The sequence below is a fragment of the Arvicanthis niloticus genome, chromosome 17 (genome assembly GCF_011762505.2).
Source record: "Arvicanthis niloticus isolate mArvNil1 chromosome 17, mArvNil1.pat.X, whole genome shotgun sequence".
NCBI lineage: Eukaryota > Metazoa > Chordata > Mammalia > Rodentia > Muridae > Arvicanthis > Arvicanthis niloticus.
Genome location: NC_047674.1, coordinates 54,593,170 through 54,608,116, shown reverse-complemented (window position 1 = coordinate 54,608,116; position 14,947 = coordinate 54,593,170). Strand labels below are relative to the sequence as shown.

The 14,947-nt window shown below is 52.4% G+C and overlaps 1 protein-coding gene across 3 annotated transcripts in view; it reads left to right on the top strand.

The window, feature by feature from the left end:
* Ttbk1 (tau tubulin kinase 1) overlaps window positions 1–14,947 on the top strand; it is a 44,977-nt gene that overhangs the window by 9,652 nt on the left and 20,378 nt on the right. For all 3 annotated transcript variants that reach the window (XM_034521850.2, XM_076915303.1, XM_076915304.1), the window contains 6 exons: window positions 313–405; window positions 485–610; window positions 3,373–3,527; window positions 5,798–6,029; window positions 6,197–6,375; window positions 8,979–9,540. In XM_034521850.2, coding sequence (XP_034377741.1) covers window positions 313–405; window positions 485–610; window positions 3,373–3,527; window positions 5,798–6,029; window positions 6,197–6,375; window positions 8,979–9,540 — 1,347 coding nt within the window. The remainder of the gene's footprint in view (window positions 1–312; window positions 406–484; window positions 611–3,372; window positions 3,528–5,797; window positions 6,030–6,196; window positions 6,376–8,978; window positions 9,541–14,947) is intronic.

Genomic DNA, 14,947 nt, shown 5'->3' with positions numbered 1-14,947 from the left:
TCACTGAGGAAGCCTGGAGTTGGAGGAAGGCTTAGTATTGGCCGTCCCTGATGGCCTTCTCTCTGGGCCTCTGTCATCTCCCCTTCCACTGAAAATCCCTGGGGAAGAGACAAAACATAGTCAGAACTTTTTACTGTGGTGCTGTGTGTATGCTGGGCTGTAGGATGGGCCACAGCTTCAGAGAGACCCCAGTGTTGTCTATCTGGGTCGGGTGATCAGGACTCTCTGACAGAAGTCTCCCAGAAAAGAGTCCACCACCCATCCCCAGGGAAGGACTTGAGAGCTCCAGGTGACTTCCCTCTTACCTCCCAGGAGATGGGCCGCCATGATGACCTGTGGTCTCTCTTCTATATGCTGGTGGAGTTTGCTGTGGGTCAGCTGCCCTGGAGGAAGATCAAGGACAAGGTAAGCTTCCCACAGCTGGGTGGAAGAGGCAGAGGGTGGAGCAGCCGGGACTGTATCTCCTGTGCCCTCTCCCCTCCAGGAGCAGGTGGGGATGATCAAGGAGAAATACGAGCACCGGATGCTGCTGAAGCACATGCCATCCGAGTTTCATCTCTTCCTGGACCATATCGCCAGCCTTGATTACTTCACCAAGCCCGATTACCAGGTGTGACCCCCAGCCTGGGGCACCCCTGGGAAGTTGCTGGCCCTCCAGCAGTGGCTGCCCCCCTGCAACCTGGCACACTTCAAGATTGCCCCAAGTCTGTCCTTTGGTCTTCTAAGTGTACCAACCTGTTCTTGCCTTGCAAACAGTAGTCACTGTTACGATTTCTCAAAAGCTGACCTTCCTGGTGTCAGTGCTGGGCTTGTGTTATAAATTCAAGCTTCAAAATAAGGCTCTGAGGCAGGGCATGATCATGTGCACCTTTAATTCTAGACTTGGGGGGAGGGGCAGGGGAAAGCAGATGTCTCTGTGAGTGTGAGGACAGCCTAGTCTCTGTTCTGCATAGAGTTCCAGGGCACTTGGGACATAGTGAGACCCTGTCATAAAAAGAAAAAAGAAAAAGAAAAAAAAGGATCCTTTAAGGACCATGATGTAGGCAGAGTAGGAGTGGCGTAGGGGTGTCTCATGTCTTTAATCCTAATACCCAGAAGGCAGAGACAGATGCATCTCTGTGTGTTCCAAGCCAGTTGGTCTACAGAGTGAGTTCCAGGACACCCAGAGAAACTGTCTTCAAAAACAACCAACCAACCAACCAACAACAACAACAAAGGGGAGCCTTTAAGGATCATGATACTATATTTGACAGCAGAGTTTCTGCAGGAACTGGGATGATTGTTCTTAGTTCATAGATCGGAAGCTGAGGTTGGACACTGTGGCAAGGAGAGCAGGGCTGGGCTCAGAGACAGTCCTGCGTCTCTTAGTGACAGGGTACAGACTGAGAAATCTGTCCTTAACATGTCACTGTATGATCATCGTAGAGTTCACTTCCTGAACCAGGACAGGCCCTCCCCTTCACACACCCTGTCCTTCAATGTGGCAGACAAGATTAGACCAAACTCAAGAGAAAATGGCTCAGACAAGAGACATAGTAAACAGAAGACTCCCAAAGCTCTCCCGGTCTAACACAGCATGCTGTAGCAAATCTGTTGTTTTTCTGAGACAGGGTCTCATGTAGACCAGCTGTCCTCAAACTGACTATGTAGCTGAAGATAACCTTGAACTTCTCATCCTTCGCCTCCACACCCCAAGTGCAGCTATTATAGCCGTATGTCACCAGTGTTCCACTATGACTGAGAATGGACCCAGAGCCTCCTGTGTGCTAGGCAAACAAACATTCTACTAACGGAGACACATAGCCAACCTCAGGAAACGAATTTTTTTTTTTTTAGTAGAGGTCACATGTTCTGAAATAGTGATAATAGTGCTTGAAAAAACAATATTGTTTTGTGTGGTGGTACACAACTTCAGTGCCAGAACTCAGGAAGCAGACGCAGAAGGACCATGAATTTGAGGGCAGCCTGGGCTACATAGGGAGACCCTGTCTCAACAACAACAACAACAACAACAAAATCAGGGCTAGAGAAATGCTTTGGTGATCAACAGTGCATGCTGCCCTTGTACCCAAGTTCAGTTCCCAACACCCATGCCAGGAATTTCACAACCAAATGTAACTCTAGCTCCAGGGAACCTGACACCATCTTCTGGTACCCTTGGGTACCTGCATTCATGTGTATACCCTCCCTACACACACACACACACACACACACACACACACACACACACAGAGAGAGAGAGAGAGAGAGAGAGAGAGAGAGAGAGAGAGAGAGAGACACACACAGAGACACACACTCACGCCTACCCCCAAATCAAACACAGTATATTGTATCACACATAATTGTGTGCATCACATTCTGTATATGACCAGGCCAGTGTCACCACACACTGGAGTAATGTCACACTTAGGTGTCACAGTAGCTGTGACATGGCCAGGTGATAGGAATTCTCCACTTCTCAGCCATCTCATGGTACCTCATAGCCACCACTCTGGTGAGGGACCACTTAACTGACTCCAGGTCTAATGCTTTCACCATGGCTTCATCACAACACCTCATGGGACCTACTGACATTGGAGAATGGAGAGACACACCATCAATGCTTGCCAGGAAGCCACTCTGGATGGGGCATAGTAGGGAAGCAGGCTGTGTCAATCACAAAGCAGACACTGAAACAAGATGGTCCTGTCAGCAGAGTGCCTGCCCTGGGCTCTGAATAGAACCAGCCCAACGATGGATGGCCTGGGCTCCTCGGAGGTCTGGTACCCACCTAATACCTCTTGAACGCAGTGTCCCAGCTGCTGGTCGAGCTGACACCCCACTCCTTGCCCTGTCTCAGTCTCATGGAGTCCTGGTCCACATAGCTGTGACCACCTACATGTCCAGTCCTGAAATGACTGCTAGAGATGTCCAGTTGGCAGAGAGCCATGGAAGTGTTGCAAAAATGGATGCTCTGTCCCCAGTGATGAGACAGAAGCCACATGGGAGAGCGAGTCAGGTGACAGGAGGGGACAATGAGAGAGGCACCTACCAGAGCCATTAGCCCAAGGAGAGGAGAAAGCATGAGGAAACCCAAGTGGTTCAGAGCTACTGGTGTGCCTGTCAAGATGACAGAAATGGCAGAAGGGCCTGGAGACTGTTCTTGAGGGACAGATCTCAGAGGACTAAGATCCATCTGGTGAGGCTTAATCCAAGATGATAAATGGCATTCTGCTTTGTGTTGTTTTCACTTAAAATCAATATGTGCCCCCTCTAGGCCCATCCCTGACCTAGAAGACTCCCCTTCCCCTCCCCCCCTGCATTCTCAGTCCCTTCCACCTAGCTAGCCCTGGGGTCACCTCTCTGTCCTCCTGGCCTCCCCATCCCCTGCAGTTGATCATGTCGGTGTTTGAGAACAGCATGAAGGAGCGAGGCATTGCGGAGAATGAGGCCTTTGACTGGGAGAAGGCAGGCACTGATGCTCTCCTGTCCACGAGCACCTCCACCCCGCCCCAGCAGAACACACGGCAGACAGCAGCCATGTTTGGGTGAGTCTGAGCAGGGGCATTATGGTGAGTGGGGTGGCCAGTGACCCTTACCTGGAGCTATGACCTGAGAAGCCAGCCCTCTCCTCCCACTGGGGTGTCTCCTACTCTTCATGCTGGACAGCAGAGTCCTGGATCTTTGAGATCACAGCTCTGCCCTGAATCTGAGCATGGAGGAGACATCTTCAGTTAGAGTTTTGGATTAAGGAAGAAACCCTGGGTGAAATGACTTGACCCCCATAGTCTCTCTTTCCCATTGTAAATAATGAACATGTCTCACACCATCTCAACACCACAGCGGCTCAGGGAGACGTTAACTCCTGTCTTCAGAGGACCTCAGCTGATGCTGGAGTGTTTGCAACCATGTGGTCAGTAATTTCAGAGCCACGTGAGGCATGCAGAAGGGGAGGACCCTGACTCAGAGGGCTCCTGCCTGTGTCAGTCAGGGTTCTCAGAGGAACAGAGCTTACAGAACGAGTCTGTATATAGAAAGGAGATCCATTAGACTGGCTTGCAGGCTGTGGTCCAGCTAGTCCATCAATGGCCACCTATCAGTGAAAGGTCCAAGAATCAGTAGTTGTGTAGTTCATGAGGCTGAATGTCTCAGCTGCTTTTCGATGTACACCAGAGACCTGAAGAAGTAGGCTGCAATGCCAGAGACGGAATGGACTTGCTAGGGAGAAGAAGCAGGCAGAGACAGACAGCTTCCTTCTCCCATGCCCTTTATATCGGCTGCCAGCAGAAGGTGTGGCCCAGATTAAAGGTGGATTTTATGACCTCAAAAGATTTGAATTAAAGGTGTATTTTCCCACTCAGAGATCAAGATCACAAGTGGCTCTTCCCACTCCAAATGATTTAACTGAGAAAAAAAAAAAATCCCTCACGGCATGCCTAGTCATTTGAATTTTATTTGACTCCAGATGTGGTCACCCAAGATTCCAGATGTTGACAGTCAAGATTAGTCATCACACCACCCAATCCAGGGCCATCTTTAGGAAGGAGATGCCACAGAAATTGAGGGCATACTATGGTGGCCCAGAATTGTGGTGTGGTTGCAGAGGGAAGCCGGGCATGATGGTATATATCTATAATTCCATCATTGGAAGGGTAAGGCAGGAGGATCATGAGTTTGATACTAGCCTCTAGCCTGGGCTACATAGGGAGACCTTGTTTTAAAAACAGAAGAAGGGTCTTGGGATAAGGCCCCATGGATGAAGCATTTGCTATCCAAGCATAAGGTCCTGAGTTTGGGTCCCCAGAGCCCACATAAAGGGGACAGAATAGTGTGTCTTTATAATTCTTGTGTTTCTGTGGTGACATGGGAGGCAGAAGCAGAAAGACCCCTAGAAGCTTTCAGGTCAGCCAGCCTGATGCATGAGAGAATCTTACCTTAGTGGATCCTCTGATCCCTGTACTCAGGAGGCAGGGCCAGGCAGATCTCTGGGAGTTTGAGGCCAGCCTGGTCTACAGAGCAAGTTCTGGACTAGCCAGGGCTATATAGTGAGACCCTGTCTCAGAACACAAAGCAGATAAATGAACAGAAACAAAAAGCAAGGTGAAGGGCTGTAGAAGGCACCCTGCATCAACCCCAGGCCTCCACATGTGTATACATACACACACACACACACTGTGACCTGTACACTTGTGTATGTGTGCTCACAAAGACAAAAACAAGCAAACAAACAAAAATCAGGAAGGAAAGAAATTATTTAAGGAGCGAAACAGTGGTACTGGAGTGTGGCTCAGCAGGTAAGAACACGGGCTGCTCTTGCAGAGGATCTGGGTTCAATTTCCAGCACCCACACCGTTATTCCCGGTTGTTTATAACTTATCTGATGCTCAGTTTTGGGTTTTATTCAGGTACCACACACACATGGTGCACACGCAGAGAAAACACTCATATACACAAAACAAACATAAATAAATCTCTTTTTAAGAGGCTTACAGAAACCATTCAAAGGTGTCATTTTAGACTTGTTCCCAGTGTAGAGGAAGTCTGACCCCGACAGTGGACTGTAGGAAGGGTTTGGGAACCCACAGGTCTGAAAAAGTGGGGCTCAGTAGAGACGTGCCAGTCCCTGCTGGCCACATCTCCTCGCAGCCCCTGCTACCCTGAGGGCCAGGGATGGCGACAGGCCTCTTCTGTGTCCACTCTGGAGATGGTCCCCAGGGCCTGTGCTAGCACAGAATAAAGTGAGAAAGGAGGCCTCCCGGGCGGGTCCCCTAACCCCTGACCCCTGACCCTTACCCATGACTCTCCCTGGCCTCCCCAGAGTGGTCAATGTGACACCGGTGCCTGGGGATCTGCTTCGTGAGAACACTGAGGATGTACTGCAGGGAGAGCACCTGAGTGACCAGGAGAACGCACCCCCAATCCTACCCGGGAGGCCTCCAGAGGGCTTGGGCCCTGGTCCCCACCTTGTCCCCCACCCTGGGGGTCCTGAGGCTGAAGTGTGGGAGGAGACTGATGTCAACCGCAACAAACTGCGTATCAACATTGGCAAAGTAAGTGCGTGCAGGCAGGAGGGTGTGGGCAGCCTTCCTCACCTGGTCCCAGCCCTGGGCCCCACCCACCCTAACCACCACCCCTCCCCCATGTCTCCCACCCTGAGAAAGCCTCTCACCCATAGCCAGCTTGTCAACCCCAACTCACAGCATCCCCTCTTCGGCAGACCCCCTGTGTGGAGGAAGACCAGAGTCGAGGAGTAGGGGTCCCCAGCTCCCCAGTGCGTGCCCCCCCAGACTCCCCAACAACCCCAGTGCGGTCTCTGCGCTACCGGAGGGTCAACAGCCCAGAGTCGGAGAGGCTGTCTGCAGCCGCTGATGGTCGGGTCGAGCTGCAGGAGAGGCGGTAAGTTGGTATATAGGGGTTCAGGGTGACATGACATGTCAAAGGCCTTCTGGTCCCACCTGCCTTCAACAGCATGGCTGCTCTGTGAAAGGTCATCTATAAGGCTTAGAAGGGACCTAGAAAGTAAGGTGAGGGTCAGGCCCCACAGACTGGAGGTCAGGTGCTGGCCTATGGTGGGGCATCCAGAGAGGAAAGAGTGGGACAGGTCAGTTTCTGGACCCAGGACATAGTCCTAGATAACACTTCACAGATGCCTGGAGAGCAGCAGAGGTGAGCTTCCTGTGGCCCTCAGGCAGAGAGCCTGAGAGAGGGATGTAAGGAACCACTGGTGGGCTAAATTTGGGGAGGTCTAAGGGACATGACATGAATTGAGAGCAAAAGGGACCCAGCAGGAACTCGGCTGGTGAGAGGCAGGCTGAGAGGGAAGGCTCTGGGAATTAGCCTTTAGGAAGTAGGAGGAGGGTAAAGTTGGCCATGGGTCGGGTGGAGCTGGCAGGGATAGACCAAGCCACCCTTGGGTGGGTGGGACACCAGGTAGGAGATCAGCTGGCAGACGAAATGTCCCCCATTCCCCTTAGCCTCCCAGTATCATTGCTCCATAGTGGACCAGGGCCTTGTCTGCACTAGGAAATATAGAAGAGGCTCTCGGGCCTTCAGGAAGAGGGCATTCTTCTTGATATCTGCTCAGTGTCTTTCCTAATGACCCACATCAGCCATGGCCCCTCCCCCAGACTCTACCCTAAACTGTCCTAGTCCTAAATTGAACACGGTGCCAGTTTACAGGGCCTTGGGGTGCAGGTGAAGACAAACCCAAGACAGGTCTGTGTCCCTGAGTGTATGACAGCTCGCACTCACTCACCTGGGCTGCCCTACCAGGCACCAGAGACCTTGTCTTTACCCAGGTAGCGTGGAGTCCTTCAGAACAGAGGGTTCTGGACATGGAGAAGTGAGGAAGGGATATGTTTGGAGACCAAAGGGCAAGTGTTCTGAGCAAGACAGTTTTGAAGAGCTGCCTGCTTAGAAGGAACACCGAGCAGGTTGGTTTGGGTCACAGGCAACGCCACTTGAGTGGTAGACAGAGGTCAGCTGAAGAGAGTTCCTGCTGCAGCAGGCTCAGGACGTCACAGGGAAGTGGGGTAGGATGGCACTTGGTGGCACTTGGTGGCACTTGGTGGCACTTGGGGCACAAATGGAGCAGACAAGGCTGGGTGGCCTAGCTTTCTGTCATCCACACACACAGGGACATGTGTGTGCATAGTTCACCTCCGGTTTGGCTACCTTCTGTCCTTTACGTCCCTCAGAACAAGGTGTGCCCTTAGGAAAAGAAATGTGACCCGCCATTTACAGGGAGTCCCAAGGCGGCCTCTGTCAATGGTGTTTTATTTTAAACCTTACTAACAAATCGATACAAATATGGCGTAGAACAGGATTAAACAGTCGCCATTCAGGCTGGGCGGGGCCTTTTGAGACCGGTTAACAGGAAGTTCGAGACTCTCTGTGTAGCTTCCATTTGCAGCTGAGTCACTCAGAGAACACCAGTCTGTCAGATATGGCTGCCCATAGCCAAAGGGGAGGTGGGTTACAGGTCCCAGCTGAATTAGGCCTGGTGGTTTTCCTGGTATTCTGGAGTTCAGGAGCCAACACTTCCCATATGTAGGATCTTCCTTTATCACGCATGCACTCGCGTGCACGAGCACACACACACACACACACACACACACACACACACACACACACAGAGCCCAGCCACATTGCACAAGAAGCATGCTCACTTGGGGCTGGTGCCATGGCAAGCAGAGATTTGGGTGTCATGTGAGAGTCACAGGCACAGTTCAAGGTAGTAACAGATGTCCCGGGCAGGATCTGTGCCCTGAGGTCAAAGGTTAGAGGAACCCAGGCCCTGCCTGGCAGATATCACAGTCTATTTGTACTCCAGACAGATACACCAACAGACCTGAGGTGGGGGCTCAGGGTGCCTTGTGGGGACAAGTCCATGCATGAAGGGAAGGGCTCACGACAGGAAGTGCATCAGACTAGAGTTCAGGGAGCAAGGGGTGGAGGTACAGGCTGTGGGGATAAGGGTGGACAGTTCAAGAAAATGTTCTGAAACAGACCTGCTTAGGGAAAAGGTAAACCATTGGGTTGCGGGGCTCTGGGTGCACGCTACGGAGTGCAGACTTCAGCTTGCGCCTGGGGACTAAGGAAGCCCTGGCTGCCTGGGGTTATAAAGCGGCAGCTGGGCAGGACTGGAGCCTGTCCCTGGTGGAGCTAGAAGCCATCTGTAAATTCAAGAACCAGCTGGTGCCTTTGCCCTGGATGCAGCAGGAGGGAGCCACAGACGGAGTGTGAGTACCCGATGGGTGTTGGAAAGACTAGAGTCCCTGGGATAGCCCAGAGGAGAAGGATAAGTTCATTCTGCACACTCATGTTCCTGGACTGTGGTAAGCGTTAAGAAACATTTGTCGAATGAATGCATGATAGGTGGATAGATGAAGTGTCTCTAGCAGGTGATGCTGAAGGAGTCACGCTCTAACCTGCTGCTGGCTTGATGTCCCTGGGGCTTCAGAGGCCAACACTGAACTCTATATGGATGGCTCTTGCAGGTCACGGATGGATCTGCCTGGCTCACCCTCACGCCAGGCCTGCTCCTCACAACCAGCTCAGATGCTGTCAGTGGACACAGGCCATGCTGACAGGCAGGCCAGCGGCCGCATGGACGTGTCAGCCTCTGTGGAGCAGGAGGCCCTGAGCAACGCCTTCCGCTCAGTGCCGCTGGCTGAGGAGGAAGACTTTGACAGCAAGGAGTGGGTCATTATTGACAAGGAGACAGAGCTCAAGGACTTCCCTCCTGGGGCTGAGCCTAGCACCTCAGGCACCACCGATGAAGAGCCCGAGGAGCTGAGACCTTTGCCTGAGGAGGGCGAGGAAAGGAGGCGTCTGGGGACAGAGCCCACTGTCAGGCCGCGTGGACGTGGTATGCAGACGCTGGCAGAGGAGGGCCCACGGCAGATGCTGCCCCAGCCTGCACCACCTCAGTTGAGCCAGGCTGATGGCCGGTCAGAGACATCACAGCCACCCACGCCTGGCAGCCCCTCCCACTCACCCCTGCATTCGGGTCCCCGCCCTCGACGGAGAGAGTCGGATCCCACAGGCCCTCAGAGACAGGTAAGACTGGGCTTGTGTATTACTTCCCTATCCAGAGATTCCCTAGAGTTCGACAAGCAGCCCTGGTGTGTTCCACATTGAGGTGGGCGCCTCTGGCTTAGGAACCCAGCAGTGACAGAGCCATGTTGGAGACAGACAGGTGTGAAGGTGCCACACTGTATGTGGGGATAGATGAGACCTAAGCTGTGGGTTAGGTCTTGTATTGTGAGCAGTGCAGCTAGCTGACAAGGAGGAGAAAGGCCTTTTGGGCTCTGGGGACAGTGTGTAAAAAGCCTGATGGTGACAGTCTTCAGCATGGTATTGATTTAAGAAGATGTGGCTGTGAAGCAGGTCCTGGGCCTGTCACAGACTTGATCCTGATGGCTTGGTGACCCACCGATGGCTTTTAAGTAGGAGTATGGTACTGTGATGGCTTTGAGACCTTTGGGCGGTCCCTTGGGCTGCTTGGTAGACAATGTATTGAAAGAGTAAAACTTGAGAAGCAGGAAGGCCTCATATGAGGCATCAGCGGGAGCACCCTGGTGGCCTGGGCCAGGAAGTAGACTGTGACCTGAGGTGAGGTGGATGGAGGACAGAAGAACTGTGATGGAGGGCGGGCTGGGGGTGGCCAGGATCTTAGTAGATGCCTGGGGCTCTAGATGGCAGCGATACTATGGCAGAGTGTCTTTGCAGCCTTGTGCATGGATTCAGACCGGACTTAATGACCCCTTGATATCTGAGGGATGACCATGTTGTGTTTATCCACTGCTCCAGAGAGAGGTATCACCTGAACCCGTAGGAACCATGGCAGTGGGTGATGTCACTCAGGAGAACCGTGAGGGGTGGGGAGAATGAAGAGTCAGGGCAGAAGCTAGAAAATGCTGCAGAGGCTGAGAGGAAAGGGGTCCCTCATCCTGACCCAGGAGGGATCAGTGCATGGGAGAGGCTCTAGAGAGAAGTGGGCAAAGTCAGGGAGAGACAGGGATGATGGTCATCCCACCATGCCCAGTCAGGGAATGCTCTGGGGAGGAAAGCATGCACAGAGCCCTGGGTTCCATTCCTAGTGCCTCGTAAAACTAGACGTGTTGGTGCACACGCCTGCAATTCCAGTACTTAGGATGTAGGTGCAGGAAGACTGGAAGTTTAAGGCCTGAGTTCACAACAGGCCTATTGGGAGCCCTGTCTGGCTTCAGTGGTATCGTCTTCTTCCTCTTCTTCTTCTTTCTTCTCTTCCTCTTCCTCCTTCTCTTCCTCTTCCTCCTCTTCCTCCTCCTCTTCTTCTTTCTCCTCCTCTTCCTCCTCTTCTTCTTCTCTTCTTCTTCCTCCTCCTCTTCCTCCTCTTCTTCTTCTCTTCTTCTTCCTCCTCCTCCTCTTCTTCTTTTCTTCCTCCTCCTCTTTCTCCTCCTTCTTTTTCCTCACTTTCTTCCTCTTCCCCCTCCTCTTGGTCCTTCTCCTTCTCCTTTTCTTCTTCTTCCTCTCCTCCTCCTCCCCTTCTTGGTGTTCTGAGACAGGGTCCCACTGTGTAGCTCGGACTGGCTACTAATCCCTTTGACTCGGCCTTCAGCGTGTGTGAGATTATAGGCCTGCTCCTCTCTGCCTAGTTTAGGAGAACGGACATTTGTATTAAGATCTAGGAACAGTTTTCAAAAACAGGGAGGAGGGAGATAAAGAATGGAGTAGAAATGCTGGTCTGAGGATCTGAAGCATAGCTCATGGAGGAGGAGGGGAGCGGGAGGAGGAGGTAATAGTGGTGATGAGAGAGAGAGAGAGAGAGAGAGAGAGAGAGAGAGAGAGAGAGAGAGAGAGAATGTGTGTGAGTGAGTGTGTATGTGAGTATGTGAGTGAGCACTTGTTTCCTGTCAAGGACAACTCTGTCAGACTAGGTTTGTGAGCCACGGCTCTGGCCAAGCTTCTCTATATGAGATAGCAGCTGACCTCTGACTGGGAAGTGAACATCGGTTCAGCTCTTGCACTGTGTGCTGAACTGAGTCTGAAAGGGACTCGGGGGTCTGTGGGTTGCTATGCTTGATGATCTTATGTTGGGGCTCTGTGTGATATGGGTCTCAGGTATGGACCTAGGAGCCAGCTCTGCCACTCCATCAGGTTGGGAAGCCTGGTCTGGGATGACATGGGTACCTCAACAGGGCAGTTCTGGGGAAGGGTGTAGTGGGTTTCTTCATGCTTTCTAGAGGTGGCGCTGTGATCCACGGTCCTGGAGAATATTTAAGTGGTCTTACCTTATACTCTGGAAATAGTAATGAAAAACTGGGGGCCATGAGTCCCTATCCAGAGAGGCCCTGGCTAGCCTGGTGTGGAGGCTTCTTCTGGCAGGGTGTGAGCTGATATGCTTAGGCTTGACCCAGTCACTGTCCCCACAAATGGCTCTGGGGACAGTGGGGGACAAACAAGATGTCCTCAGGACTTCTTACTCCCTGTTCTTCTTCACCAGCACCAGAGCATTTGCCTGGTGACAGATAACAGAGGGACTGGCACAAGGGGTGGGTCCCCAGGAAATGCAGAGTGGGGGTGATTGGGCACAGACAGTGGCACTGGAGTGGAGAGAAACTCAGATGAAGGTTGCTTCTCTGTTCTGTTGTTCCTTCCTGTCACTGTGAGCCAGCCACCGTCCCTTGTTGGGCTTCAGAACAAGAGAACCAGGCTCTCTGTGTGCATCCTAAGTGTCATGCTAACACTGGGGAACTCTTTCCAGACCAGGGAAAGGCCTACCATGCAGTAGTGGTGTATGACATGGACAGGAAAGGGGGCTTTGTCTGTGGGGTAAAGTGCACATGCACATGCGTGTGGGTGTTTGCCAGACTCAGTTTCCCCACACTACATAATTGAGGCTGTTTAAAGTCTACAATATTTTATGTGCTTTTCTGAGCCTACTGTTCTTGAGCGTGCATACATGTGTGGACATGGACGTCTGTGCACAGGCCATCGCATCTGTGTGGGGTGTGGGTCATGTCTGGGAGCTTGTAGGGGAGCCGGACCAGGGGGAATAATGAATGATGGGAAAGCTAACAGTGATGGCTACTGACAGGGGACACTGGAAGACACACTTGCAGAGAGATGCATGTGACCTGTCGGGCCTAAGTAGCAACACTGTACACAAGCAGCTTTGACTTACAAGGTGGAGAAACAGCATCAAGTGGTAACAACCTAAAATAAATAAGCAAGCTTTCTGGCTGGAGCTGCCAATTGGTAGAGCTGGGGCTTGAAACCAGGCAGCAGGGTCAGGGTCTCTCTGGGAACCACAGATCTAAGGCATGTGTGCTGACGACGGGAGCAGGCAATCTGCACAGTCTAGAGCAGTCACATGTGTGTGTACATGCATGTGCCTGCCACACCAGCTGGCTGGCCCTCACTGCCTGACGTGCCTGATGGCGTGTCAGTGTGCACAGTGGTCTGGGGGTGCCCATGGGCGAAACAGAAGGGACAAGACATGTTCTGTATTCAGGATGAGGCAAGACCGTAGTTCTCCAAGGCAGAGAAACTGTGAAAGTCTTCTCTACTCCTGGATGACTAGAAAGAACCGCCCCTCCCCCATTCTTCCCCACCTTTCTTAGAGGAATTCCTTCTAGACCTAGTGTTGCAAGCTGAGTCTGATGTGTGAACGGCTTAGGAACAGGTGTGGGGCTAGGCACTGGGTTGTTCCCTGGTGTGCAACGTGTGCATGTGACTCTTCTCAGGGTGTTTCAGGTGCAAATTAGCAGGAGCCAAGGGGACAGCTCAGCTCGGGTGGGCAGAGGTAACACTGGCAGGGTGTGTGATTTAGTGATGGCTGCGGTCTTTGTAGGCTGTCGCAAGCCAGTAGGACAACGGGTAAGCATTCCTTGAACACACAGACATTTGCTGGAAAGCCACCAAACACTGGCTTATTACAGTCTGGACAGTGTGCTGGGCCTGAGGGGGACAAAGATGAGCGAGGCTTCATTCTGTCCCAGCTCAGAGCTTACAGTATCTGAGTGGACTGGGACTAAAAGGGTCTGGACGATGGGCACTTTCCAGCAGGGCTGGCAGGAGAACTGAATCACTCATATCTGCTCTAGGGACTTATGGGGGAGACTGGAATGTCTGTACAAAGGTGACTTCATACTGGGTATTGAGGACAAGTTGGTCACAAATGCTGCCTGGCCTGTCGGGCATGGGGGCAGGAATATGCTGGGATCCAAATTCAGCCTTGAAGACTTCCTTGATGGAGAGCAAAGTTGGTGTTGAATTGAAGGCCCCCACATGTGCTGTGCGAGGGGCCTTTGGGTACATTGGTCCTTCTGGGTGTGCCTTAGTCCCCGACCCTCTTGCAACTAGAATCAACTAGGGAGTAAGGAGCCGAAACTTGGCCCCAAGAGAAGCTGACAAAACCTGTGGCGGGTTGGGGGAGATGAAGGTGTGAGGGTGTTCTACCTGCTCCCTCCCCGAAGGAGGTCTCTCGTGACCCCCCCCCCCATCTGACACCAGCAAGGCACGCTGGAGTTCGATGGCTCCAGTCCCCTTCTGAATACCCCTAGAGCTGACCCAGCCAGTCCTCAGGGCCACACTGTGAGCTAAACTGGCCTCCAGCTAGAGATAAGGATAGGCAAAGTCTTCAGACACCAGACCACCAGGCCATGCCATCCCCATGTGCTCTGCAAATGTTCTCTGTCCCTCTGGAGACCGGAGGGCACAAAGACAGGATTCTTATGGCTACCACTAGCTTTGTAGCTGCCCCCCCCCCCCAGCAACCCTCTGGGCCCATCTTCGTTCTGTTAAAAGGGCTCCTGAACACACAGTTCCCCCCCCCCCCAGTGCTGTAAGAGGTCCCCACATCTAGTCCTCTAACTCTAGGAGGTGGGATCCACTTTTACCCACCTTACAGGGGAACAACTTGAGGTGCAAAGAACTGAGGTCAAGGGTCACTGGCAGGAAGGGATAGAGGCATCTTTGGGCTGGCATTGGGAGTGATGCCTCATGCCTGTAATGCAGGACTTGGAAAGCAGGCAGGAGGATTGCCAAGAATTAGAGGCCAGCCTGGGCTACATAGTGAGTTTTAGGACAGTATGAGCTACTGAGTGAGGCTCTTTCTCAACAAAACCAAAGTCTAGCAGCACAGCCCCAGAACCGCAAAGCAAATGGTCAAACATCGTTCTCTTCTTGACTTCTTGCAAATAAAATGTGAGTACTTGGACTTCGGAGTCCAATCACTGTCCCTGACATCCTGATGCCTCCCGTGAGGAGGCAGAGGGTGCTCATGAGGAGGACTGGGGGTGGGGTGGGGTGGTGTTCACCACTCATCTACAAAACACTTGCTTAATCAGCAAGAGATCCCGGATTTTTGAGCTCCAGCACAGCAAATATGTTTTTAAAAATGATCTGAAGGAGCGTGGAAATGTGTCTGGGTTAGTGAGGGGCGGCACTTGGCTAGGAGCAGCAACAGAGGGGCCTTCCT